This window comes from Choristoneura fumiferana, chromosome Z (genome assembly GCF_025370935.1).
Source record: "Choristoneura fumiferana chromosome Z, NRCan_CFum_1, whole genome shotgun sequence".
In the NCBI taxonomy this organism is placed as follows: domain Eukaryota; kingdom Metazoa; phylum Arthropoda; class Insecta; order Lepidoptera; family Tortricidae; genus Choristoneura; species Choristoneura fumiferana.
Window position 1 is genome coordinate 21,834,607 of NC_133472.1, and position 21,450 is coordinate 21,856,056.

General features: G+C 37.1%; 2 protein-coding genes across 2 annotated transcripts in view; one reads left to right on the top strand and one right to left on the bottom strand.

Annotated features, from left to right (window-relative positions):
• Positions 1 to 1,128: 1,128 nt before the first annotated feature.
• LOC141431607 (pre-rRNA-processing protein TSR2 homolog) lies at positions 1,129 to 17,905 on the top strand. Its single transcript, XM_074092789.1, has 4 exons — positions 1,129 to 1,482; positions 1,573 to 1,708; positions 4,089 to 4,225; positions 15,611 to 17,905. The coding sequence occupies exons 1-4, from the start codon at positions 1,360 to 1,362 to the stop codon at positions 15,794 to 15,796; spliced, it is 582 nt and encodes a 193-aa protein (XP_073948890.1). The 5' UTR covers positions 1,129 to 1,359; the 3' UTR covers positions 15,797 to 17,905.
• Positions 5,808 to 21,450, bottom strand: part of LOC141431630 (uncharacterized) — a 254,792-nt gene continuing 239,149 nt past the window's right edge. The window contains exon 2 of the mRNA XM_074092812.1: positions 5,808 to 6,865. Within this exon, the coding sequence (XP_073948913.1) occupies positions 6,211 to 6,513 (303 nt within the window). The 5' untranslated portion in view covers positions 6,514 to 6,865 and the 3' untranslated portion in view covers positions 5,808 to 6,210. The remainder of the gene's footprint in view (positions 6,866 to 21,450) is intronic.

The window sequence follows — 21,450 nt, forward strand, 5'->3', positions numbered from 1 at the left end:
TACCATCCTTCTCGCTCTCGTATTAAATAGTATAAGTGTCAGAGGGACCGTACGACACGAAGTTCGAGTTTCGAGTTTCGTAGTAGCCCGCAGAATCAGAAGAGTATCGGTTTCATACATTTTATATGGTTGGTTACGTTCATATTTTATCTGATGCCGTGTCATAGTGTAGCCGTGTGTTGTGACGGCTTCTGATGTGTCGCATCACAAGCATGGAGAAAGAGAGAGAGAGAGAGACAGAGAGCATCACGACAACACGACAGATAAATCGGGCTTAAACGCACGAACACTCAAAATCTCATCTCATTTGCCATCTTACCCTTATTGTCCTTCATCCTATACCGGACTCACATAAAAATTTCGTAAAAACAGGTGTGGTTCGCTTACTATTAAAATAAAGAGTCATTGTATTGTATTGTGTGACGGACGACGTGGCGTGGCGTCGCGTTTCAGTAGTATGTTTGCGCCGTAATGAATAAAACGTTACTATATATCTACTGATAAAATTCTGTAATTGTTTGGTCAGAAATAATATAATATTATGACATGGTTTCGCCAATACCTACATACGGAAATCTGTAGTAGGCATAGGTAGGTAGTTATATAGGTTATCATTGTCATGCTTTGTTGTTACATAAGTAGGTATGTTAAGGAATATTTACTTGTTTATTAAAGGTAGTTAATTGAATTCATATTAATACCCACTGCTATCTTTATTCAACGGCGAGTGGGAACCCTGCAGGGCTACTACGATACTCTAAGTTCGTATCGTACAGTCCCTCTCGCTCTCGTATTAAATAGTATAAGTGTCAGAGAGACACCACGACACGAACTTTGAGTTTCGTAGTAGCCCTGCTGTGCTCTTGCCGCCAAACTGCAAGGCTACTACAAAACTCTAAACTCGAAGTTCGTGTCGTGCGGTCCCTCGACACTTATACTGTTTAATACGAGAGCGAGAGGGACCGCACAACTCGAACTTCGAGTTTAGAGTTTCGTAGTAAGTAGCCTGAAACCGTAATCGGCTTGGCCGCCTAGTCGGCTGATAAGTCGGCTTCTTAACAACCGACTAATCGGCTAGTCGGCTAAAGTCATAATCGACTCTAATAATTGGCCTATTTCGCCCAAAGAGTATAAGTACCTTTCGCCCGAATCCCGCCTCGCCGCCCGTTTGGTCTCGCCAATCTTGCCATTCCACAGACTTACTTAGACTTACGATAGAGAACTTTTCGCCATTCGCACCACATTCCCATAGACAAGACAGCCAGCAGCCATGAGCCAATATTTATGTCATGTCTTGTCTTGTATTGTAGAGTGTTGTAGAGGTTAAAATATGAATGGTGTTTTTAGCAAGTGATTTGGATGTTTTATTTAATGAAAATGTTATATGACGAGTTTAAACCTCTTGTAGATCTAGTTTTAAACAATTGGACTGCATTGCAGCTGGCTGTAGAACATGGAATGGGCGCACCGGGTGGAGAAAAGGTACAATACGCTCCATAGGCCATGTTTTAATTATTACATAAAAAATAAATTGTAAGTTGGATGCGTCTGTAACTTGTTTATTATTTCCAGACAGCACAACTTATGTCAGTTTACATAGCGCGGTACTGCGTCGAAAATATTGTGGACATTGATAACCTTACAGAAGCGTTAGAAGACTTGATGGATGAAGAATTTGATACCGTTTGTCATGACAATTCACCAAAAGGTAAGATCATCTTTAGGATTACAATGACTGATACACCCAGACCGTATAATGGCCAAATCTATTTCAACTGTAACTATGAGTTCAAATTATTGGGAAAGTTTAGAAAAATTCAAACTAAGCACTTGCTCATTTACAGCCAGCATTTGCAAAGCCTGCATAATACCAGTAATTTAATCTGAGTATCTAAAGTACTCTCAATCACATTCACAGCACTAGCACTGATGAACAGGTTGAAACAATTCAACTTATTTTATTAAAATTATGCACTACTTGCTCCTGCCTGCAACTTCAATGAATCCTGTGGGAATATAATCTTGTAAGGCATCTATTTAAAATTGTCTGGCAATGAAGAAAGTGATTTCTAATATCATTCTAAGCAAACTATATAAAAAAATCGGCCAAGAGGCGTGTCGGACACTCCCAAGATAGGGTTCCGTAGCCATTAGGAAAAAATCAAGTAATATTTTCCTAAGGATTTCGTATTATGAGCGGAATCTTCCAAGTTTAGGTAGGTAGGTAGGTAGGATACCCCACACTATAGGATGTCAAGAAAAAAAACACCCCTCTTCGTCTATGGGAGGTACATACTTTTTTTATTTTACTACAGTTGGCATGACTGATATGAATAATTTATGCCAAATTAAATTACAGCTTTCAAATACTAACAGTCTCTGAGCTTAGCCACAGACAGACAGACAGATGGACAGCCATGGCGAAACTATAAGGGTTCCTAATCCCTAAAAATTTAGTATTCTGGTATGATGAAACTGAGGTGATACTTTGTTTTTTTTTTTTTTTTTTTTTTTTTTTTATTTGACTGGATGGCAAATGAGCAAATGGGTCTCCTGATGGTAAGAGATCACCACCGCCCATAAACACCTGCAACACCAGGTGTATTGATGTTTGATACATGATTTTTCAAAGCACTCAATATTCAAAATTCATAGTCTGGGATTGTTCTTACCTGTATTAGAACAATACACTATATATATAAACTTTCAGCCTTTACACTATAGTGAAGGTTTGGATCAGTGGTGATCCTTACATAGAAGCCCAAAAGCCGAGCTTGCCTTATAAAGCGAACAACGTCCCAACGAGAAAAAAAGTTCTAATAAAATCACTTTAATAATTTAGCACACTTTATTTTACGTAAAATAATAAGAATTGCATAAGTAAAGTGGCGCTGATTGCGAGCGGCGGCGGCGCGGCGAGTCTACGCGGCGATAGTGGCGTACATTGTAAATAGCATGACATCTCGCTCGCTCTCGTGGGCTTTTACGAGGCTTCCAAACGCGCTAAGTATGAATTAGGAAAACGTTAGTTTTGCAAATATCTATGTATAGCTGCATATGTAGCACTTTTTTTGCAATTTTAAATCTGGATTAAGCACTTCATGATTGTTTATTTCAAATGGGCCGTAGTGTAGCATTGTGATTTGATGCAATCATTTCAAAAAATAAATAAGTGCTTAGGTATTCTGGTTTTAGTGTGGTGTAAAGTGCAGTGCCTGTGAAAGAGAATGAGTTCGGAAACGGACCGAATTGTCCCTTGTGTGGACTCCAAGTGTATGTCTGTAAAATTTTATCTAGTAATAGCATGCCTTCAGTGCGCTTTGGTAAGCTCGTCCAAACTGAAGATTGAAGTTTACGGCAACAAGATGGATGTAGGTACATTAAATTATAAAAAATACTAAAACATATCTCTCGGCTTGACATAGTCTGATACCCTAGGCATGCCACTGGTTTGGATGGCATGGAATCTTGGTCCATTAGTATAATACGGTAACAAAGTAAAAAACTTGTGCCAGTTTAGTTCAAAGAAATTATCAAATAATCTAATACCTTTAAACAAGCAATTCTTGTATATATAACATTTTGGGGATCTCGGAAACTGCCCCCACGATTTCGATAAAATTCTGTATGTAGGGGTTTTCGAGGATGAAAAATCGATTTAGCTTGGTCATATTTCTGGGGAAACACTTTTTATCGAGTTTTAGTCTGAGCAAAGCTCAGCCGCCCAACATACTGCTTATTCAATTGACAAATTCGCAACCACATAGTTATGTATGTGTTGTGTTTGTAACCAGCAGCAGTGTATTTTCGCTTTGTGCGTACTGGGTACTAAATCTGTGAAGAGTTGATTGATGTATATAATATTTATGACGTATTATTGAATTAGGCATTGTTAGTAATGATAATTGTATGTGTTGAAGTAAATAGAATAAGTTAATTTCCTATGAAATTGAGTTCAAAATAAACTACTTTTTGCTGTTCTCCTATCCTTGATGTTACTGTTTTAGAAGTCTGTTGCCTTGAGCTATGGCGTACATGTGATGCAGATTATCTGACTGCTTTTTAATGTATTCTGTACCTAATTACAGAAGTGGCAACATTGCTGCTACAATTTCTGGCACTGCTCAAAGAAGGTAGAAGAGAAGAACTTCAAGTAAGAATTGCTGCAATGCCTACATGTCAAAAGTGGCTGAGTGTTCCAGTATGTGAAGCAGTTCCTCCACAAGTATGTTATCCATAAAGCCAATTACTGATACTACTACAAGGGGCATTCAATAAAAAGTGAGAATGAGCATTTTAGCATAATACACTTAGTATATCGTTTTTCTAAACTTAAAATTCCATTTTTAAAAAAGGTCTCATCTTGAGTACTTAAAAAATCTTGTACTGCAGTGACTACCGCGTCGTTGTCTTCAAATTTCAGGCCTTTCAGGTATTCTTTCAATCTCGGTATTAGGTAGAAATCACTGGGGGCGAGATCTGGTGAATACGGAGGATGCTTAAGGATATCGAACCCAGCATCAGCATCACATTTTATTTGGGGGGTTGCAACCAAGGTAGCCTGCATGTTTCGACACTGTTTACGAGAAAGTGTGATGAAAAATATTATGCACGCTCCCCATTGAAATTTCAGCAATAAAACGAACCATGACACGACGATCCGCCAAAACTAAGTTTTCGACTTTTTTCACAATTTCTTCAGTTACTGCTGTAGTAGGGCGTCTGGAGCGGGGGTCGTCCATAGTCGGTTGTCTTCCACGTCTAAATTCGGCGCACCAACGTGCGACTGTTGAATACGGAGGAGCATTAGACTCTAAAGTGTCAAATCTAAATTGGCTTGGTCCATAGAAAAATATTTTTCAAACACAAGTATTTGATAATGGCGTGCAGTTCAATTTTCTCCATTTTCGCTAACGTACTCAAATACTCAATAACAATAACATTGCAAAGAAATAACCGTATTTTTTTTTCAAACAAAAGACAGTTAGTTTTTTTTTCATAGCAATCAGCTATACCGGCCAGTATTTAATTTCCTAATATTAAAAGAGTTAGCATCTCATTCTCACTTTATATTGAACGCCTCTCGTATTGTAAAGTTGAGGGCATGATATCTATACGCTTTAGGCGACTAATGTCTATATTGAAAAATAACGAGATATAAAAATATCGACATCTTATATAATGTCGAAAATTAACAAAGACTCAGGATAACATTGGACTCTAATTCGAATTCAATGGAATCAAGCAATCTGGTAAACAAATATGGCGACTGACATTGACACTTGACTGACGACTGGCAGACTGACTGACTGACGTTGGCTCTAGTGATGTGAATTGATATAGTAGGTAAATAAATCATGCACACACGCAGTAGTATTAGCAGAATATAATTAAAAGATAAAAACACAATAAATTAAACATATTAACAAGAGACATGAGCAAAAGAAAACACGATAGTCATTTTTTTACTTGACCGACACTGTCATCAATATTTGAAAAAACCATAGACAATATTACTTTTTAATATTTCTAACACTCCTCCTTATTTTCAAATACTTTACATTCTCTTTTGTCTCTTATGCTCTCACACCCATTGCATTTGCACACCATCCAAACTTCCCTTTTACCAAAGGTTTGGTTAGTGCATCAGCCACCATACGACTCGTCTCAATGTAATTAACAGCTATCTGTTTATTTACAATTGCTTCCCTTACAAAGTGGTAGCGAATGTCTATATGCTTAGTACGTTGGTGATGTACTGGGTTTTGCGCAATGGCTATTGCCGACTGACTATCACTGAGGATTAGGGCATGGATACCGGTAATCGGTATTACCGAAAAACCGGGATACCGGTCATTTTTTCCCCTCTTTTAATACCGGTATTAAATATCTACAAAACCGGTTTTTCGGTATTTTGACTTGTGCTTAAAATAGTAATAGTCGACTTTAATTTCAAACAAGAAAGCACTTTTAATAACTTGTCTTCAGAGTCTTCAGACTTATGGCTTTTGAAGTTACTTACCTACCTCTTAATCTACTTTCAAATTTCAAATTTACCGCGCACAAGTTTGCTTTGCTTATTTGTAGTGTAAGCTTTCTCTAAGTTGGACCTACCTAACTGGACCGTTTGTCCTAGGTATACATAGTCGTCAACAACTTCGAGCGCAGAGCCCCCGACTATTGCGGGAGTTGGGACAACATGGACATTAGTTAGACATGACTTTGGTCTTGCCCATGTTCATTTTTAGGCCAACTCGGTCGGAAACTGCTGAGGTCGGCGAGCATAGCACTGAAGTCTTCCATGGTCTCAGCCATGACTACAATATCGTCGGCGAATCGAAGGCGAGTGAAGTACCCGCCATTAATGTTGATGCCTCGTCCTTTCCAGTCCAGAACCTTAAAAGCATCCTCCAATGCAACGGTGAACAGTTTCGGAGCGATCACATCTCCTTGTCTGACTCCCCGCTGCAGAGGAATAGGCTTCGTGCTCTGGTCATGTAATCGGAAGGACATAGTGGCGTTTTTGTACAGACACTAGACACTTCAACACTTCGATATACCGGTAGTCAACTGTACCGCTGGAGAGCCTGCATCACAGCCCAAGTCTCGATCGAATCGAAGGCTTTCTCGTAGTCCACAAATGCAAGGCAAGGGGGAAGTTATACCCTTCGGTCTTCTGTATAACCTGCCGCAACGTACATGTTATATTTCAACAAAACAACAGACTTATACAGAAAGAAAGAAAAATAAAGGGAAAATATGGAAAATACCGAAAAATTACCGAAATACCGGGATACCGGTTTTCAAAATTTGAATACCGGAATAATACCGGTATTGCCATCAAGCCCAATACCGCATAGCCCTACTGAGGATGTTCACACATGTTTCCTCTGTCGCTGTCAATTCTGCTGTAAATCTCCTCAGAAATACAGCCTCTCTTGCAGCTTCCGACATAGCCACGTATTCTGCTTCTGCAGTTGATAAAGCGATGGTCTTCTGCTTACTGCTTTGCCAACATATAGCTCCTCCTTGAGCTAAGAAGACATAACCAGTCCAAGACTTCCTATCGTCTTCCTTGCCACCATGACTAGCATCAACATACCCTTGAAACATTTTAGACGTTATGTTTCGAGAATATACTATTCCATAGCTTTTGGTTCCTTTCAAATACCGTAGCACTCTTTTGGCTGCTGTCCAAATTTCTTCCGTGTAACAGTTGTTAAACTGACTCAAGAAGCTTACCATGTGCATAATATCGGGTCTAGTGCACACTGCAAGGTACATCAGGGATCCAATCAAATTTTGATATGGAATTCTTTTGTCTGGTTCCAGTCCATTCGCCAATTTCTCTAGGTGAGAACCAGGGACTGCCGGTGTGGCAACTGTTTTACAATTCTCCATTTGAAAAGTCCTAAGGAGTTTCTCTATATACCGTTCTTGGTCAATTTTGATCTCGTCCTTCGTTTGAGTGATCTGCATTCCTAATATAAGGTCTGCCTTACCAAGATCCTTCATCTCAAATTTTGACATAAGGTCTTTCTTCACAATCTTAAGCTCGTTTTCATTATTCCAAAAGATTAGTAGATCATCTACATAAACTGCTATTATTGTGACCTTAGACTCTTTAGACCTTATGTAGACACACGGCTCGTTTTTAGACTGTCTAAATTGAAGTTTTTTCAACTCACAATCTAATTTGCTGTTCCATGCTCGTGGAGCTTGTTTCAGCCCATAGAGAGAACGATTGAGCTGACACACATAATCCTTTCTTGACTTGTCTTCAAAACCTTCAGGTTGCTTCATAAAGACTGTTTCCTGTAGATCTCCATTTAGGAAAGCGGTCTTCACGTCCATTTGATCAATTTTTAAATTGATCCTGCTGGCCAACGCTATTAAGGTTCTCAGTGAGCTATGACGGACAACTGGCGCAAAAGTCTCATAATAGTCGATACCCCACCTTTGGCTGAAGCCTCGAGCCACCAGTCGTGCCTTGTACCTTTGCTTATTTCCCGCCTCTTCTTTGATTCTAAATAACCATTTAGAATCAACGACGTTGCACTTCTTCGGGGGCTTCACAAGGGTCCACGTTTGGTTTTTCTTGAGGGCATCTAACTCCTCCTGAATTGCGACTTTCCATTTATCAGCATCTCGTCTAGTCAAAGCTTCTTGAACTGTAGTCGGTTCCTTCTCCGATTCAGTTGCATTGTATAAGATGTGGTCTGGAAACTGCTTAGGTTTTCTTTCTCTTAAAGGATACCTTCTTTCAGTTTCAGGCTCTTCATTTTCTTCTTCGTCAGCTGATATGAAGTTATCTATTTCAGATTCATAGTCAAGTCTTTCAAGTGGTTGACACTGAACTTGATCATTTGACTCAAGAATGACTTCTTCTTCTTCGTTTTCCATTTGAGGCAGCTGAGCTTCTTCCCTCATTTCAATCTCCACTCGAGGTGATTGAACTTCCTCCCTCGTGTCATTCTCCACGTGAGGTGACTGGACTTCTTCCTGTCTGGGTAGTGGTTGAACCTCATGCTCCTCGTGTTGAATAGTGACAGGCACTTCTTCCGTGACTGATACTTGTTTCTCGGATTGGTATTTTTGCCCTTCAAAAAATACCACATCTTTGGCTTTAAACACCTGACCAGTTCTTGGGTTTAATAGTCTATAAGCTTTGGCATTGTCCCAAAAACCTGTGTGCACTAACTCCTTGCTTTTTGGATCCCATTTGGTCCGCTTTTGATCTGGAATGTGCATAAAAGCTCTGCATCCGAAAACTTTGATATTCTTCAGGTCACATTTCTTTCCTGTCCATGCTTCTTCTGGGGTCTTATCTCTGACTGCAATAGTCGGTGATCTATTCTTCAGATAGACTGCATGATGGACGGCTTCTGCCCAAAAATGCTTTTCTAGTCCTGATTCTTGAAGCATCGATCTGCTCTTCTCACAGATTGTACGATTAGCTCGTTCTGCGACTCCATTTTGTTCCGGTGTGTATTCCACTGTAACTTGGTGCTGAATACCATTTTCTTTCAGGAAATCATCCATTTGTTTATTAACAAACTCTTTTCCATTGTCACTTCTTAATGCCTTTATTTTCTTCCCCGTTTGCGTCTCAACAAGTGCTTTGAATTCTTTAAACTTTCCAAAAACATTTTTGTTTTAAAAAATATACAAATGTTTTTCGCGTAAAATCGTCAATAAACGTAAGAAAATATTGACATTTACTAAATGAAGTGACATTCATTGGTCCACAAACATCAGAGTGGATTAAACCTAACACCTCTGTTGCTCGTGTTGCACCACTCTTCTTTGATGGAAGTTTGGTTTGCTTTCCCATCAAACAGGATACACATTCAAATGTTGAGGTAGATTTGGGAAAACTTACCCCTGTCGCCATTTTGTTTTTCAGTAGAAGGAGGTTACGTATACCTAGGTGTCCCATTCTGCGATGCCACAGGTCGAGCTCACTGCTTTCCGCTGTCGACGTGAGTGCAGCATTCTGTAAACAACACTGGTTTAATTTGTATACACCTCTGTCTACTCCACCTTTGATGATTGCTTTCCCACTAATTTTGCATTCATCTCTTTTAAATATCTCGCACTGCTTAGGAGAAAATACTATTACATACCCTTTTTCAGCAATAGCACTCACACTCATCAAGTTAGCTGATAACTTTGGTACATACATGACATTGCTGACAGTCATCCCTGTTGACTCGCACTGTACCGTACCTTTTCCTTCTCCATATACCTTGTCACCATTTGCACAAGTTACAGTGATACGTTCTATACCCTTATAGTCTTTAAACAACTGTCTTCTGCCTGTCATATGTCTGGATGCTCCCGAGTCCAAGACCCATTCTTCTTCATGGTCTCCAGCTATGCCAAATGCAAAAGCATTAAACTCTTCTTTCTGCTTCTTTGGTTTATTCGGACATTCATATGCCTTGTGCAGACCATCACATATGTAACACTTTATTTTCTTCTTAATCTTCGGCTTGCTCTTGCCTTTTTGCTTCGATAGCAGTGCCGAAGTCGTCAAAGTTCCGCTTGAACTTGGCGCTGAAAATGTGTCTTCCATTTGGAAAAGTTTTGTCTTTACGTAATCTGTAGTAAGGGTAATGTTACTGTTTTCTATCGCTAGTCTCATCGGCTGGAAATCAGGGGTTAGCCCTTGAAGCAGTAAAGCAGCCATCAGCTCATCGTCTACCTCTTTTCCAAGGTCTGACAGCTCCTGAGACGTTGTCATTACCGCTGTGACATAATCTCTCACTGTAGAGAATTGTTCCAGTTTGTAGCTCACTAGCCTTGATAGAAGTCTACATCGATTGTTCAAACCTTTGTCTTCAAAAGCAGCCTGTAAGGCTTCCCATGCCTGCTTAGCTGTAGTGACTTTCTTCACATGAACCAGACAATGTGGTTTGATCATCAGGCAAATTTTTGCTCTCGCTCTTTGATCTCTTTTCTTACCTTCTGCATCTGAATGTGCAGGGGTAACACTCGTGTACTCCCACAATTCTGCATCTATAAGGTACATCTCCATTTGAAACTTCCATGTTGAATAATTTGAATTACCGTCGAGTTTTTCGATAGTCAGCGAATTACTCATTGTTCCAATGTTTGAAATACTTGTGTTACCGCTGATGACTGAAGTTGAACAGTCGCCGCTCTCTTTAGACATTCTGCATTTTCGTTGCTGAATAACCCATAACCTGATATAGTAGGTAAATAAATCATGCACACACGCAGTAGTATTAGCAGAATATAATTAAAAGATAAAAACACAATAAATTAAACATATTAACAAGAGACATGAGCAAAAGAAAACACGATAGTCATTTTTTTACTTGACCGACACTGTCATCAATATTTGAAAAAAACATAGACAATATTACTTTTTAATATTTCTAACATGAATGCTCTACGATCAGCAGCAAATAATGCTTCAATCAGCAGTAAATAATTATTTAGAATTTATTCATATTTCATTATTTTATGTTTTCCCTAAGTTTCACAATCCTACATACGTTTTTCTTATACGAATTTCAACCAAACTTATAGCCCCCTTGGGCTGAAATTTTTAAAAATTCGGAATCACGTGTTCTCTTAGTTCTGTTCAAGAGTCATTTACAATGTTTCACGTCCCTTTTAACTTAAACTGTTTAATAGCATTTTCACGAAGTTTTAGAATTATATCTTCAAATATACCTAACGTTTTTTCCATACAAACTTTCACTCGTAGGTATTTATACTCCTTTAAGGGTTGAATTTTTAAAAGACCTATCCAACGATACCTACATACACTACAAGGTTGGATGAGAAAAAAAAAACACCCCCACTGCGTCTATGGGAAGTAATCTAAAAAAATTTTTTTGCATTTTTAATTGTATCATTTTGTCGGCATAGTTTACATATATATTCGTGCAAAATTACAGCTTTCTAGCATTGATAGTCCCTGAGCAAAGCCGCGGAAGGACAGACAGACAGACATGGCGAAACTATAAGGGTTCCATTTTGGCTACGGAACCCTAAATATGGTGAAACATGTATCTACTTTTATTTTTTGACGAATATTTTCCCCAAGTTTATGATGGAGTTATTCTAGAATTTAAAGGGTCGGTCAAAATATTTATTAGAGGATGCATTTTTAAACTGACATAAGACAGGGAAATGAGTGTAGACACAGGGAAGTGATTACAAATGATTTTTGGTCCAAAAATGGACTCTACAGTAAATATAAATAATTAATATCTACAAATAAATAATAATATGCATTTTTTGAGTTATTTTAAAGTTTCGGTTCTTTTATCTTTTCGTTGTACTCGTAGTGTTTACTCTTGTGTCTGATATCCTGTCAATTGTTCAAATGTTAACTGGAAGAGATTCCTTTTAGGGATAAGTTCGCCTTTGTACATCTTATTATCCTGTATTCTGCTATTTTCATGTGTTTTTATGTACAATAACGAGTTTTACAATACAATACAAATTAATAGGTATGCATAATTCTACGGCTTGAGCCAATAAAATTCCCCAATTTTCAGAGCCAGCCATAAGTAATTATCGGTAGGTAAGGTTGGTTCAATCTAATAATTAATTTTGTAGGTACAGCACCAAATTTCCAGAGACTAGACAGACTTCAGTGAGGAAAAAATTATCATGTCATTTTGACAAATATAACGAATTTTCGTCTTCCAATTAATTCTATAAAATAAACATATTTAGATATTTAGATGTGAATATGATCTGGATTGGCGTTCAAATGTAAGTAGCTACGGAGTAATCGTGAAAAATTGCTTTGTTTACACGATTGTTTAATTTCATCGAATTCTATTTTTAGAAGGTCGCAGAAGAAGGGGTCCTAAACATTTTTGTGACGTCGTAATAATAATGATGATGATGATGTTCAAGCTTTTTTCCATTCCAAATTTCATCAAATTAAGTGCAGTGCTTCAGTTGTGAAAGTTAAGTATTCAAATATGATTAAGGTGGTTATTATTATTATTCCCTCAATGGCGGCCTTAAGGATTAAGGTGGTTTGTCACGGTCAGCTAGGCACTACAGCGCCAGTAGATGACGTTAGTGTGCGAATTCCACGTATTTTATTTTTTTTAGGAATTAAAATGTGTATATTTATATAAAATAATGTACATACCGCCAATAGCGTGAAATTTGTGATATATCCTATCAAGTTTCAGATGTATTTTAATTCAGAAAATACTTTCACTTGATCGCTGCAGTTTCGACTGAGATATTTTATTGTATCTTATATTATTCACACTAAAAATCGTGAAAAATATAAAGACTGTTTGTACCTATTGTTTGAGCGATACAGGAAAGAAGAAAGTATGAAGAGGGGTGAGGCAACTGTCATTTACATTATGTGAGCCATAGACCACAGACTTGATTTTGCATAATACTGACCACCTCCAACTAATAATGTATTTGAACATTTTTGAATATAAATCTAATTTTACGACTACTTACTAGTGGAAATTGATCCCTGGACATTTTAATTTTGCATTGTTCCCGCACCACTTTATAACACACGTTGGCATGATAATTTAGAGCTGTTCACAATCAAAAATGCGAAAACTTGACGTGAGCTCACTAAACTTGCAAAATAAATGTCAGTCAAAATTAAATGACGCGCATGCCCACTTTAGCACAGGACACAGTTAGGACACAGTTTCCATTTTTATGACGCAGTTACAATTCCTGACTTATTATTTATTCGTAGATTATAAAGCGCCTATTTTCCTTCTGTCCATTCCTATATTATTGAACAGACTGTAGAGTTATTTTGGTCGATGTATAAAAATGTCGACATATAACAATGACCATTAGATTTTTGTCGATGTATATAAATAGATCAGTTCCTTAATTCGATGCTTCTACCTATTCTACTAATGCAGGTCTGGTTAGGTACGACGACGAGCGAAGCGACGAGGAGTGTTAGGTAGAACTCCGACCTTCAGTGCGCGAGCCGAGCTAGCGAAGCGAGCGTACCGCGGACGCGGCCGGCGAAGTACCAGAACCGAACATTTTTTGCTAATACTTGTATGATGATGATGAGTACACTACAAATGTTTTTAGTAGGTACTTGAGTCTTGGATGTTTGTATGTATTTAAGTATGTATATTAATGTATGCATTATTATACTTTGACTTTTTTATGTTTGAAAATCGGCATTATTATACCTCCAAGTCTTAATTCTTTATTATTCATCGTTATCATTATTATTCTTCGTCATTTTTTTATGTCGTCTTTCTTATTACTCGATGTTTTTATACCTACTTCGACTTTTTATGTTTGAAAATTGGCATTATTATACCTCCTGGTCTTAATTCTTTATTATTCTTCGTCATTCTTTTATGTCGGCGTTCTTATTACTCGATATTTTTATACCTACTTCGACTTTTGTATGTTTGAAAATCGGCATTATTATACCTCCTCGTCTTAATTCTTTATTATTCTTCGTTATCATTATTATTCTTCGTATTTTTTTTATGTCGTCGTTTTATTACTCGACATTTTTATACTTCGACTTTTTTATGTTTGGAAAATCGTCATTATTATTATACCTCGTCATTTTTCAATATAAACATTAGTCGCCTAACTCATCTATACAGCACTATAGCATCAAATATATATATATATATATATATATATATATATTTACATACAACCTTATGCTTAGTGGCTATTAGATATTTTTGACATATTGGAAATTTATATATATTTACTGTACTCATTGTACTGTTAAATTTTGAAATACTGATTGAGTAGCAGAAAGCTTACTTGATAATTTTGTATATGATTTTTTTTGTACAAGTATGTACCTACAAGTAACTCAAAGTTTGTCAATTGTATTTTGAATCTTTTTTTTGTACCTACAATAAAGAGTTTACATACATACATACATTCATATAACTGTTTTGTATATTACTAAAGATTAAAATAAAGATAATTTATTTGTCAAACATGAGTTCCTATATACAATTTTATTAAATTGAATATATAGATGTACAATAATCTGGTTGATTATAAATTTTAATTGACATACAGATGTATTTTTATTATGCTATAGGTACAAAGCTGTTTTTTTTTTTAGGTAAAACTAACCTGTCAGGTTACTTGGTATAGACAGGTTCATACATCTTGGTTTGTAATATATAGTTCTGGGCTCGTTTTTACACATACACATATATGTATGTCACTTTGATTTTTCTGAGAAAGTGTGGTGTGTGTTGTTTGCCCTTGACTGTGCGGAGCCCTTTGTGCGCCAGACCGACTCGCACTTGGCGGGGTTTTTTGCCTGTAGATACTTCTGAAAATAGAGTTCATATTTTTTCAGTTGTTTCGACGTGGCGAATGATAAGATGATAGATAATAACATACAAGTTACGTTTTCTAATACATAGGTGTAAATAAAGGTAAAAAAAGATTGTTTGTATGTAAGTCAAATACAAATGTAACGAAGTTATCTTCAAGCTCCAATGTAAACCATTGCAATTATGGCTATGACTAAGGGGATGGGGTCCGATTACTATTGACTGTATTTTATTTAGGGGCTGTTTCACCATCCATTGATTAGTGTCACTGGCGGTTACGTGCGATGCCGTCTCTATTTGTTTTGTTCGAATAGACGGAGACGGCATCACAATTAACCGTCGGTTAACGCTAATCAATGGATGGTGAAACAGCCCCTTAATGTTACTTTTTATTTAATAGTTAGTAAGATAGTTAAATTAAAGTTAAATAAATTATTTAAAGGTAATATATCATCATCACCCCAGCCTATATAAGTCCCACTACTGGGCATAGGCCTCCTCTCAGAATGAGTGCGGATTCATCATTGAATTACTTCGCAGGTTTGTGCAGGTCTCCGCGCGATGTTTTCCTTCACTGTAAAGCTCGTGGTAAATTTCAAATGTAATTTCGCACATGGATTTCAAAAACTCAGAGGTGCGAACCAGGGTTTGAACCTACGATCTTCTGCTCGAGAGGCCATAGGTCAAACCACTAAGGCCACCTATAATCAATATTCCTAAATTAGTTTCAAAATTCTGCATGTTCTAAATAGAATTGTAAATGTTAATTAATTTAATTTTAGAGCCATGGCAATCCAGATGATGACACAACTAGCAGCGGCAGTGAAGATGACCCGTGTAATGATCCTGCAAACACCATGGGGCCTTCACCATCAAACCACAACACCTCCACTGAACCTGGACCTGAACCAATGGAAGAAGATGTAGAGCCCGGTTGGACTGTAGTCAGAACAAGGAGAAAAAAATAATTCAATGTTCAGTGTATCTATCTAAAGTAGCTGTTTAACAATTTGTAACAGCTAAAATTATTACATATAGCGATAGTGCAATTTCGTTGTGTTGTGTGTAGCATTGTTGATTACTATCATATTTGATTGGTCTTCATTGATCAATATTTTGGATGTAGCTGTACTTAGTTGTATTTTGTGTATTTTTTTGTAATTCTTAGTGATCGGAATAGGTAGAATCAAATTTATCTACAATTCGGAAGAAGAAGTAATACAGAGATATTAATACCATCTACCCAGGATTCAGAAAACGATAAATCTACCACCCAAACCCGGGATTTATAAATGTCTAGCTTTTGCCCGCGGCTTCGCCCGCGTAGAATTCAATTATCGCGCGCTGTTCCCACGGGAACTGCATTTTTCCGGGATAAAAAGTAGCCTATGTCACTGGCCCATAAACTATCTCTATGCCAAAAATCACTTCGATCCCTCGCTTCGTTTCGTCGTGAAAGACTGACAAACATACAAACACACACACTTTTGCATTTATAACATTAGTATGGATTAATCTATATTGTTTACTAATCCTACGATCATAATAATTGTGCTGTAACTGTAAACAAATATTTTAAGTTTATTGTTAACTTTATTTTATTTTTATTTTAGGTACCTAAGTATAAAACTTAAATACGTTTTTTGAGGAGAAATAATATAGGTTGCCTGCCTACGCCTAGAAATTATCAGTGCGTAGATGCCGCTCTGTAGGTACCTACATCGCGCGCGCGCGCCATGTCGCAGTTTCTCCGTTTAAACGGCACAGATCGCAGACTGATTGTATTTTTTTAATCTGTGGTATTGAGTTTCAGAATCCCGGTATTGAGAGCGTTTATACCTGCTGAGCTGGCAATGTTGCATTTTTGTTAGTTTTTCTCGATTATTCCATAAAAATTTAATAAAAATTTAAAATGTGGTGTGATAGAACTCTTCTTAATATAAGTTAATGTGTCTACTCCAATTCCAATTCGTGATAGACTTTTATATTCTCTAAACACGAATTAATGTTTATTAACGGTTTTTAAAGAAAATAAAAGTCTATAACGAATAATTATTGGAGTAGACACATAAACTTATATAAGAGTTTTACAGACATTTTAAATTTTCATTCTATTTTTATGGAATAATCGAGAAAAACTAACAAAAATGCAACATTGCCAGCTCAGCAGGTATATATAGGCTCTTAACCAGTCCATATTACTTCTTACTTACTGCAAAGTGTAGGTAAACTGACTCTGCGTGCGTAATCACTGGTAATTTATCTATTCTACCCAACTTAAAGCTCACCAAATGAAAATCGTAATAATATAAAAACTTTGAACATGAAAACATGTCGAGCTAAACTCGATTTAAGACGTGAGTTATCCGGGTCATTATATTTAATATAAAAACTTACAGAATCCTGTAAATATATAAGCATCATTGAAATACATAATATTAACATCTAAGAAGAATATGACAAACAAAAGTTGCTAGTTCAGTCAGTATTTAAATGAGGCTGCTCCCTTTTCTGGTAACGCCAGTGCCATACAAAATGAACGAAATATCTTAGCACAGCCAAATGCAAAGGTGACCAGCTATTTTTGTTGCTGAATATACTACATGGAATCATTATTTCCTCACTTATGAAATTACGTCACACTTTGTGATGATGATGACCGGTTGAAAATTCTCAAGTAATACTTAACAAAACAATTGCAAGATAGAAGTGTGCTGATACTACAGTTGTAATTCTGAGCAACTAAACTGTTTTAAATTAGAAAACTACCTAGAGAAACCTGAATAACTATAGAGAACTATGTTTATTATGAACATATTATTGTATTAAGTAGCTCCATTTCTAATGTTTGCACTTCACTTGGCGTAGGTATTCACCTAAATATTTGCGTGAGCGAATGAAAGAGATGTCTATGGTTTCTAACGTGAACAACGAAGGTACCAGCGCAATGTGAATACGCAACGACAAGTGAAATTCTTCACTTGTTATGAATGTGACTATTAACTTTTACATTAAATACCTACCTACAAATTTTTACTTCTACCACTTTTACATTGAAATAAACATGAAGTACAGTTGCTTTGGTTTTTAATAAAGGGGCTGAAGCCATGGTTTGATCCGGTTAAATCTCGATAATAAGCGTTTTCTCAGAGATAAGACCAAACTGGATCGATTTGTCATCCTCGACATCCCCCACCGTTGGAGCCGTTTCTGAGATCCCCGATATATATATATATATATATATATATATATCGGGATCTCAGAAACGGCTATATATATATAGCCGTTTCTACGTGTTTCGTTTTGTAGGTATATATATATATATATATACCTACAAAAATCGCTAGTTTAGTTCTTGTTTATTGGTTCTCCAGAATAGATAAATAAATAAAGGTATTAGATAGATACATCTGGCCCTATACCACGAAGTGCAAAATTCTAACTTCGTATTTTGCCGTCTCGCTCCGCTCCTCGCTGACGCTAATATTATTAACACGAGAGTGAGAGGGCGGTACGGTATCATATGAACTTCGAATTTCGTAGTAGCCTTCCCCAGCAGGGCTACTACGAAACTCGAAACTCAAAGTTTGTATCGTACTGTCCCTCTCGCTCTCGTATTAAATAGAATAAGTGTCTAGAGGGACCGCACGACACGAACTTCGAGTTTCGTAGTAGCCCTGCTGTTCCACTTTACCAAATAGTCATTTCCAACGCAAATGCATTAAACACACCTATGCCATATAGGTTTCCTCCCCCCCCCCCCCTATATTCTGGATTCAATGTAAATACATGATTTTGCTCCCTTGTGACATTAGGGAATATTACTGTAATTTCTGCCGTCAGATTGCTAGCACAGACCGTAAACAGTTTTTTGAGTAAGTATCTTAAATGTCCGTAGGATACCGTCATAAGTATTTTTTTATTTTTTATTTATTTATTGAGAAACAAACAGTCATATATAAACATGAAATTGAAGACAAAGAAATACAAACAGACTTATAGTTCCCTTAATGAGTCATATAAGAAAACGTGACAAACACACACAATTGCTTTATTATAGGTCCTATCCTTATCACTATTGTGAGTGTTACTTAAATTTCATTTTTGGAAATATAGCTCTATCGTTACTATGGATGGAAATATCATGTTATTTTGTTAATAATAAGGGGCTGTTTCATTTTAACTGACGGATAAATGACCGTCTCCGTCTATTCGAACAAAACAAACAGAGACGGTATCACATTTAACCGTCAGTTTAGACTAATAAATGGGTGGTGAAACAGCCCCTAAATGTCGTTGTTTTTTAGGGTTTCGTACCCAAAGGGTGCCAACGGAACCCTATTATTGAGACTCCGCTGTCTGTCTGTCTGTCCGTCTGTCACAGGGCTCTATCTCTTGAGCCGTTATAACTAGGCACTTGAATTTTTCACAGATTATGTATTACAGTGGCCGCGACAACAACAAATACTAAATATAAAATAAAGCTACAAATTAAAGGGAGTCGTCATACAAGAAACGTGTTTCATTCAGCGGTTTTTGATTGCTAGGCTGCCATGATGACGGCCGTCAGTTGCTAGGGGCAACGCCCGTGACCCTATGTTGTTTAATGTTTAACTACTTATTAATTTGCGATTTTATTAGTGCTATTTTATAAAACCTTCGATAATTATAATAATTGTCTCTAAGACCTTAGGTTTATAGTGCATTAGGATATATTCAAAAAATTACAGCGGTAAGTTGAAAGCATTTTTTTTTGCAAAGATGCGGCCACATGCAGTCGCTCGTCGCTCGATTGAAGCGATAAATCTGGACATTTTGAAGGTGATTTTGAATTTCCCGCGACTGTAAAAAGTAGCGTCAAGTCGCCGCGTCGAGCAGCAGCGACAATATGGCTTCTTGCAGGAAAGAAGAGGCCTTGGAAGCTGATTTTCTCATATATTAGCAGACGTGGCTGTGGTACAAATAAAAGAAATTGGAGTGAATGAAGAAAATAAATAACAGTGTTTTTGCCGAAATTGAAGAGGTTTTTTTGTTTCCAGCGATAAAACAAGATTTTCAGCTTTACCGCTATATCACGTGACCAGATTTGACACTGGAAACAAGCGTCGAGCGATATCATGTGGACGCGCCTTAAGACGCATGAAATTACTGACAACAATGGACGCTGTTTTGTTTGCAATATTGAGTCAACTAGAGATGGGTAAATCTGTATCTGAAGATTCAAAAGAGTCAGATCCTTAAGCGGATACCAATACCTAATTGACTCCTTTAAATCTTATCGACTCCGAGGAGATACTAACTTCGACCATATCGGAGTTGGATTTAGTGAATCTGCAGGGCTATTACGAAACTCGTAAATCGAAGTTCGTATCGCATCGTCTCTTTCACTCGCGTATTAAATGACATAAGCGTCAGCGGGACGGCAACATACGAAGTTCGAGTTTTGCACTAAACTTCGTGGTATAGGCCCAGCAGGGCTACTACGAAATTCGAAGTTCGTATCGCACCGTCCCTCTCGCTCTCGTATTAAGTAGTATAAGTGTCAGAGGGACCGCACGACACGAACTTCGAGTTTTGAGTTTAGTAGCCCTGCAGATCCCTTGTCAGTCGGAGTCGAGATTACCCATGTCTTGAGTCAACCCACTGTCATTTTGCAATACAATGTCAACTGTTAACCCTTTACCAGGCCCCGAAGAACCAGCGTGTCTTAATACGTACTTTATATGCTGTTGCAACCGTATTGAACGCCTTGTAATAAATGTATTTATGAAAGTCGGAGATCTTCCTTTAAACCAGAAATAAATATGTCGGTTACGGTTATCCCATCGCCTGTCTAAGTAATGAACTGTCATACTAGATTTAGTCTTATTATATTCTTGATCAGGCCAAGGGATATATTCCACCCACATCTTATATCGGTTATAATAGTCAAGGTTTAACTCCAAATCTCCTACGAAACATTATATCAATCACTGAAAACATTATTTTATGATCTTCATTCATGACACGCTTTAAAATCCAATAATATATCTTTAGCAGCCGTTTAAATCCACTTGACCAGTGATGTTAGTGGTTTGTTTACAAATTCGAACACTACTGAATTTAAGAAAAACACAAGCAGATATATCGAACCATTTTTTGTTATTTTCAAGATTTTAATGATTGTAAGGTAATATAATCATATATTTTGCTAAATACTCCTGCATCCTTGTGATAGGACTAGAATTAGGATGTGGGATGACTCTATCACTTTTTATGACATGACAAGACAATTTACCGGGCCATGGGAAAAATAGCTCCCACACAGTTAAACTCTAATAAGGCCATGGGATAATGTCAACCCACATCCTAATTCTGGTCATACACAATAATGCATGAATATTTAGCAATGTTTACGATTACATTAGCTTTCAACACTCAAAATCTACAAAATATCAAAAAATTGTTCGACCTATGTACTTCTGTTTCATAGAAATTATGGAAAGTGTTCTAATTTCTCCGTAGTTTACTGAAATTAGCATTCAAGTGAATTTAAATGGCTGCCAAAGATATATTACGCAATTTAGAAGCGTGTTGTGAATGAAGATCATAAAATAATATTTTCAGGGATTGACAAAATATT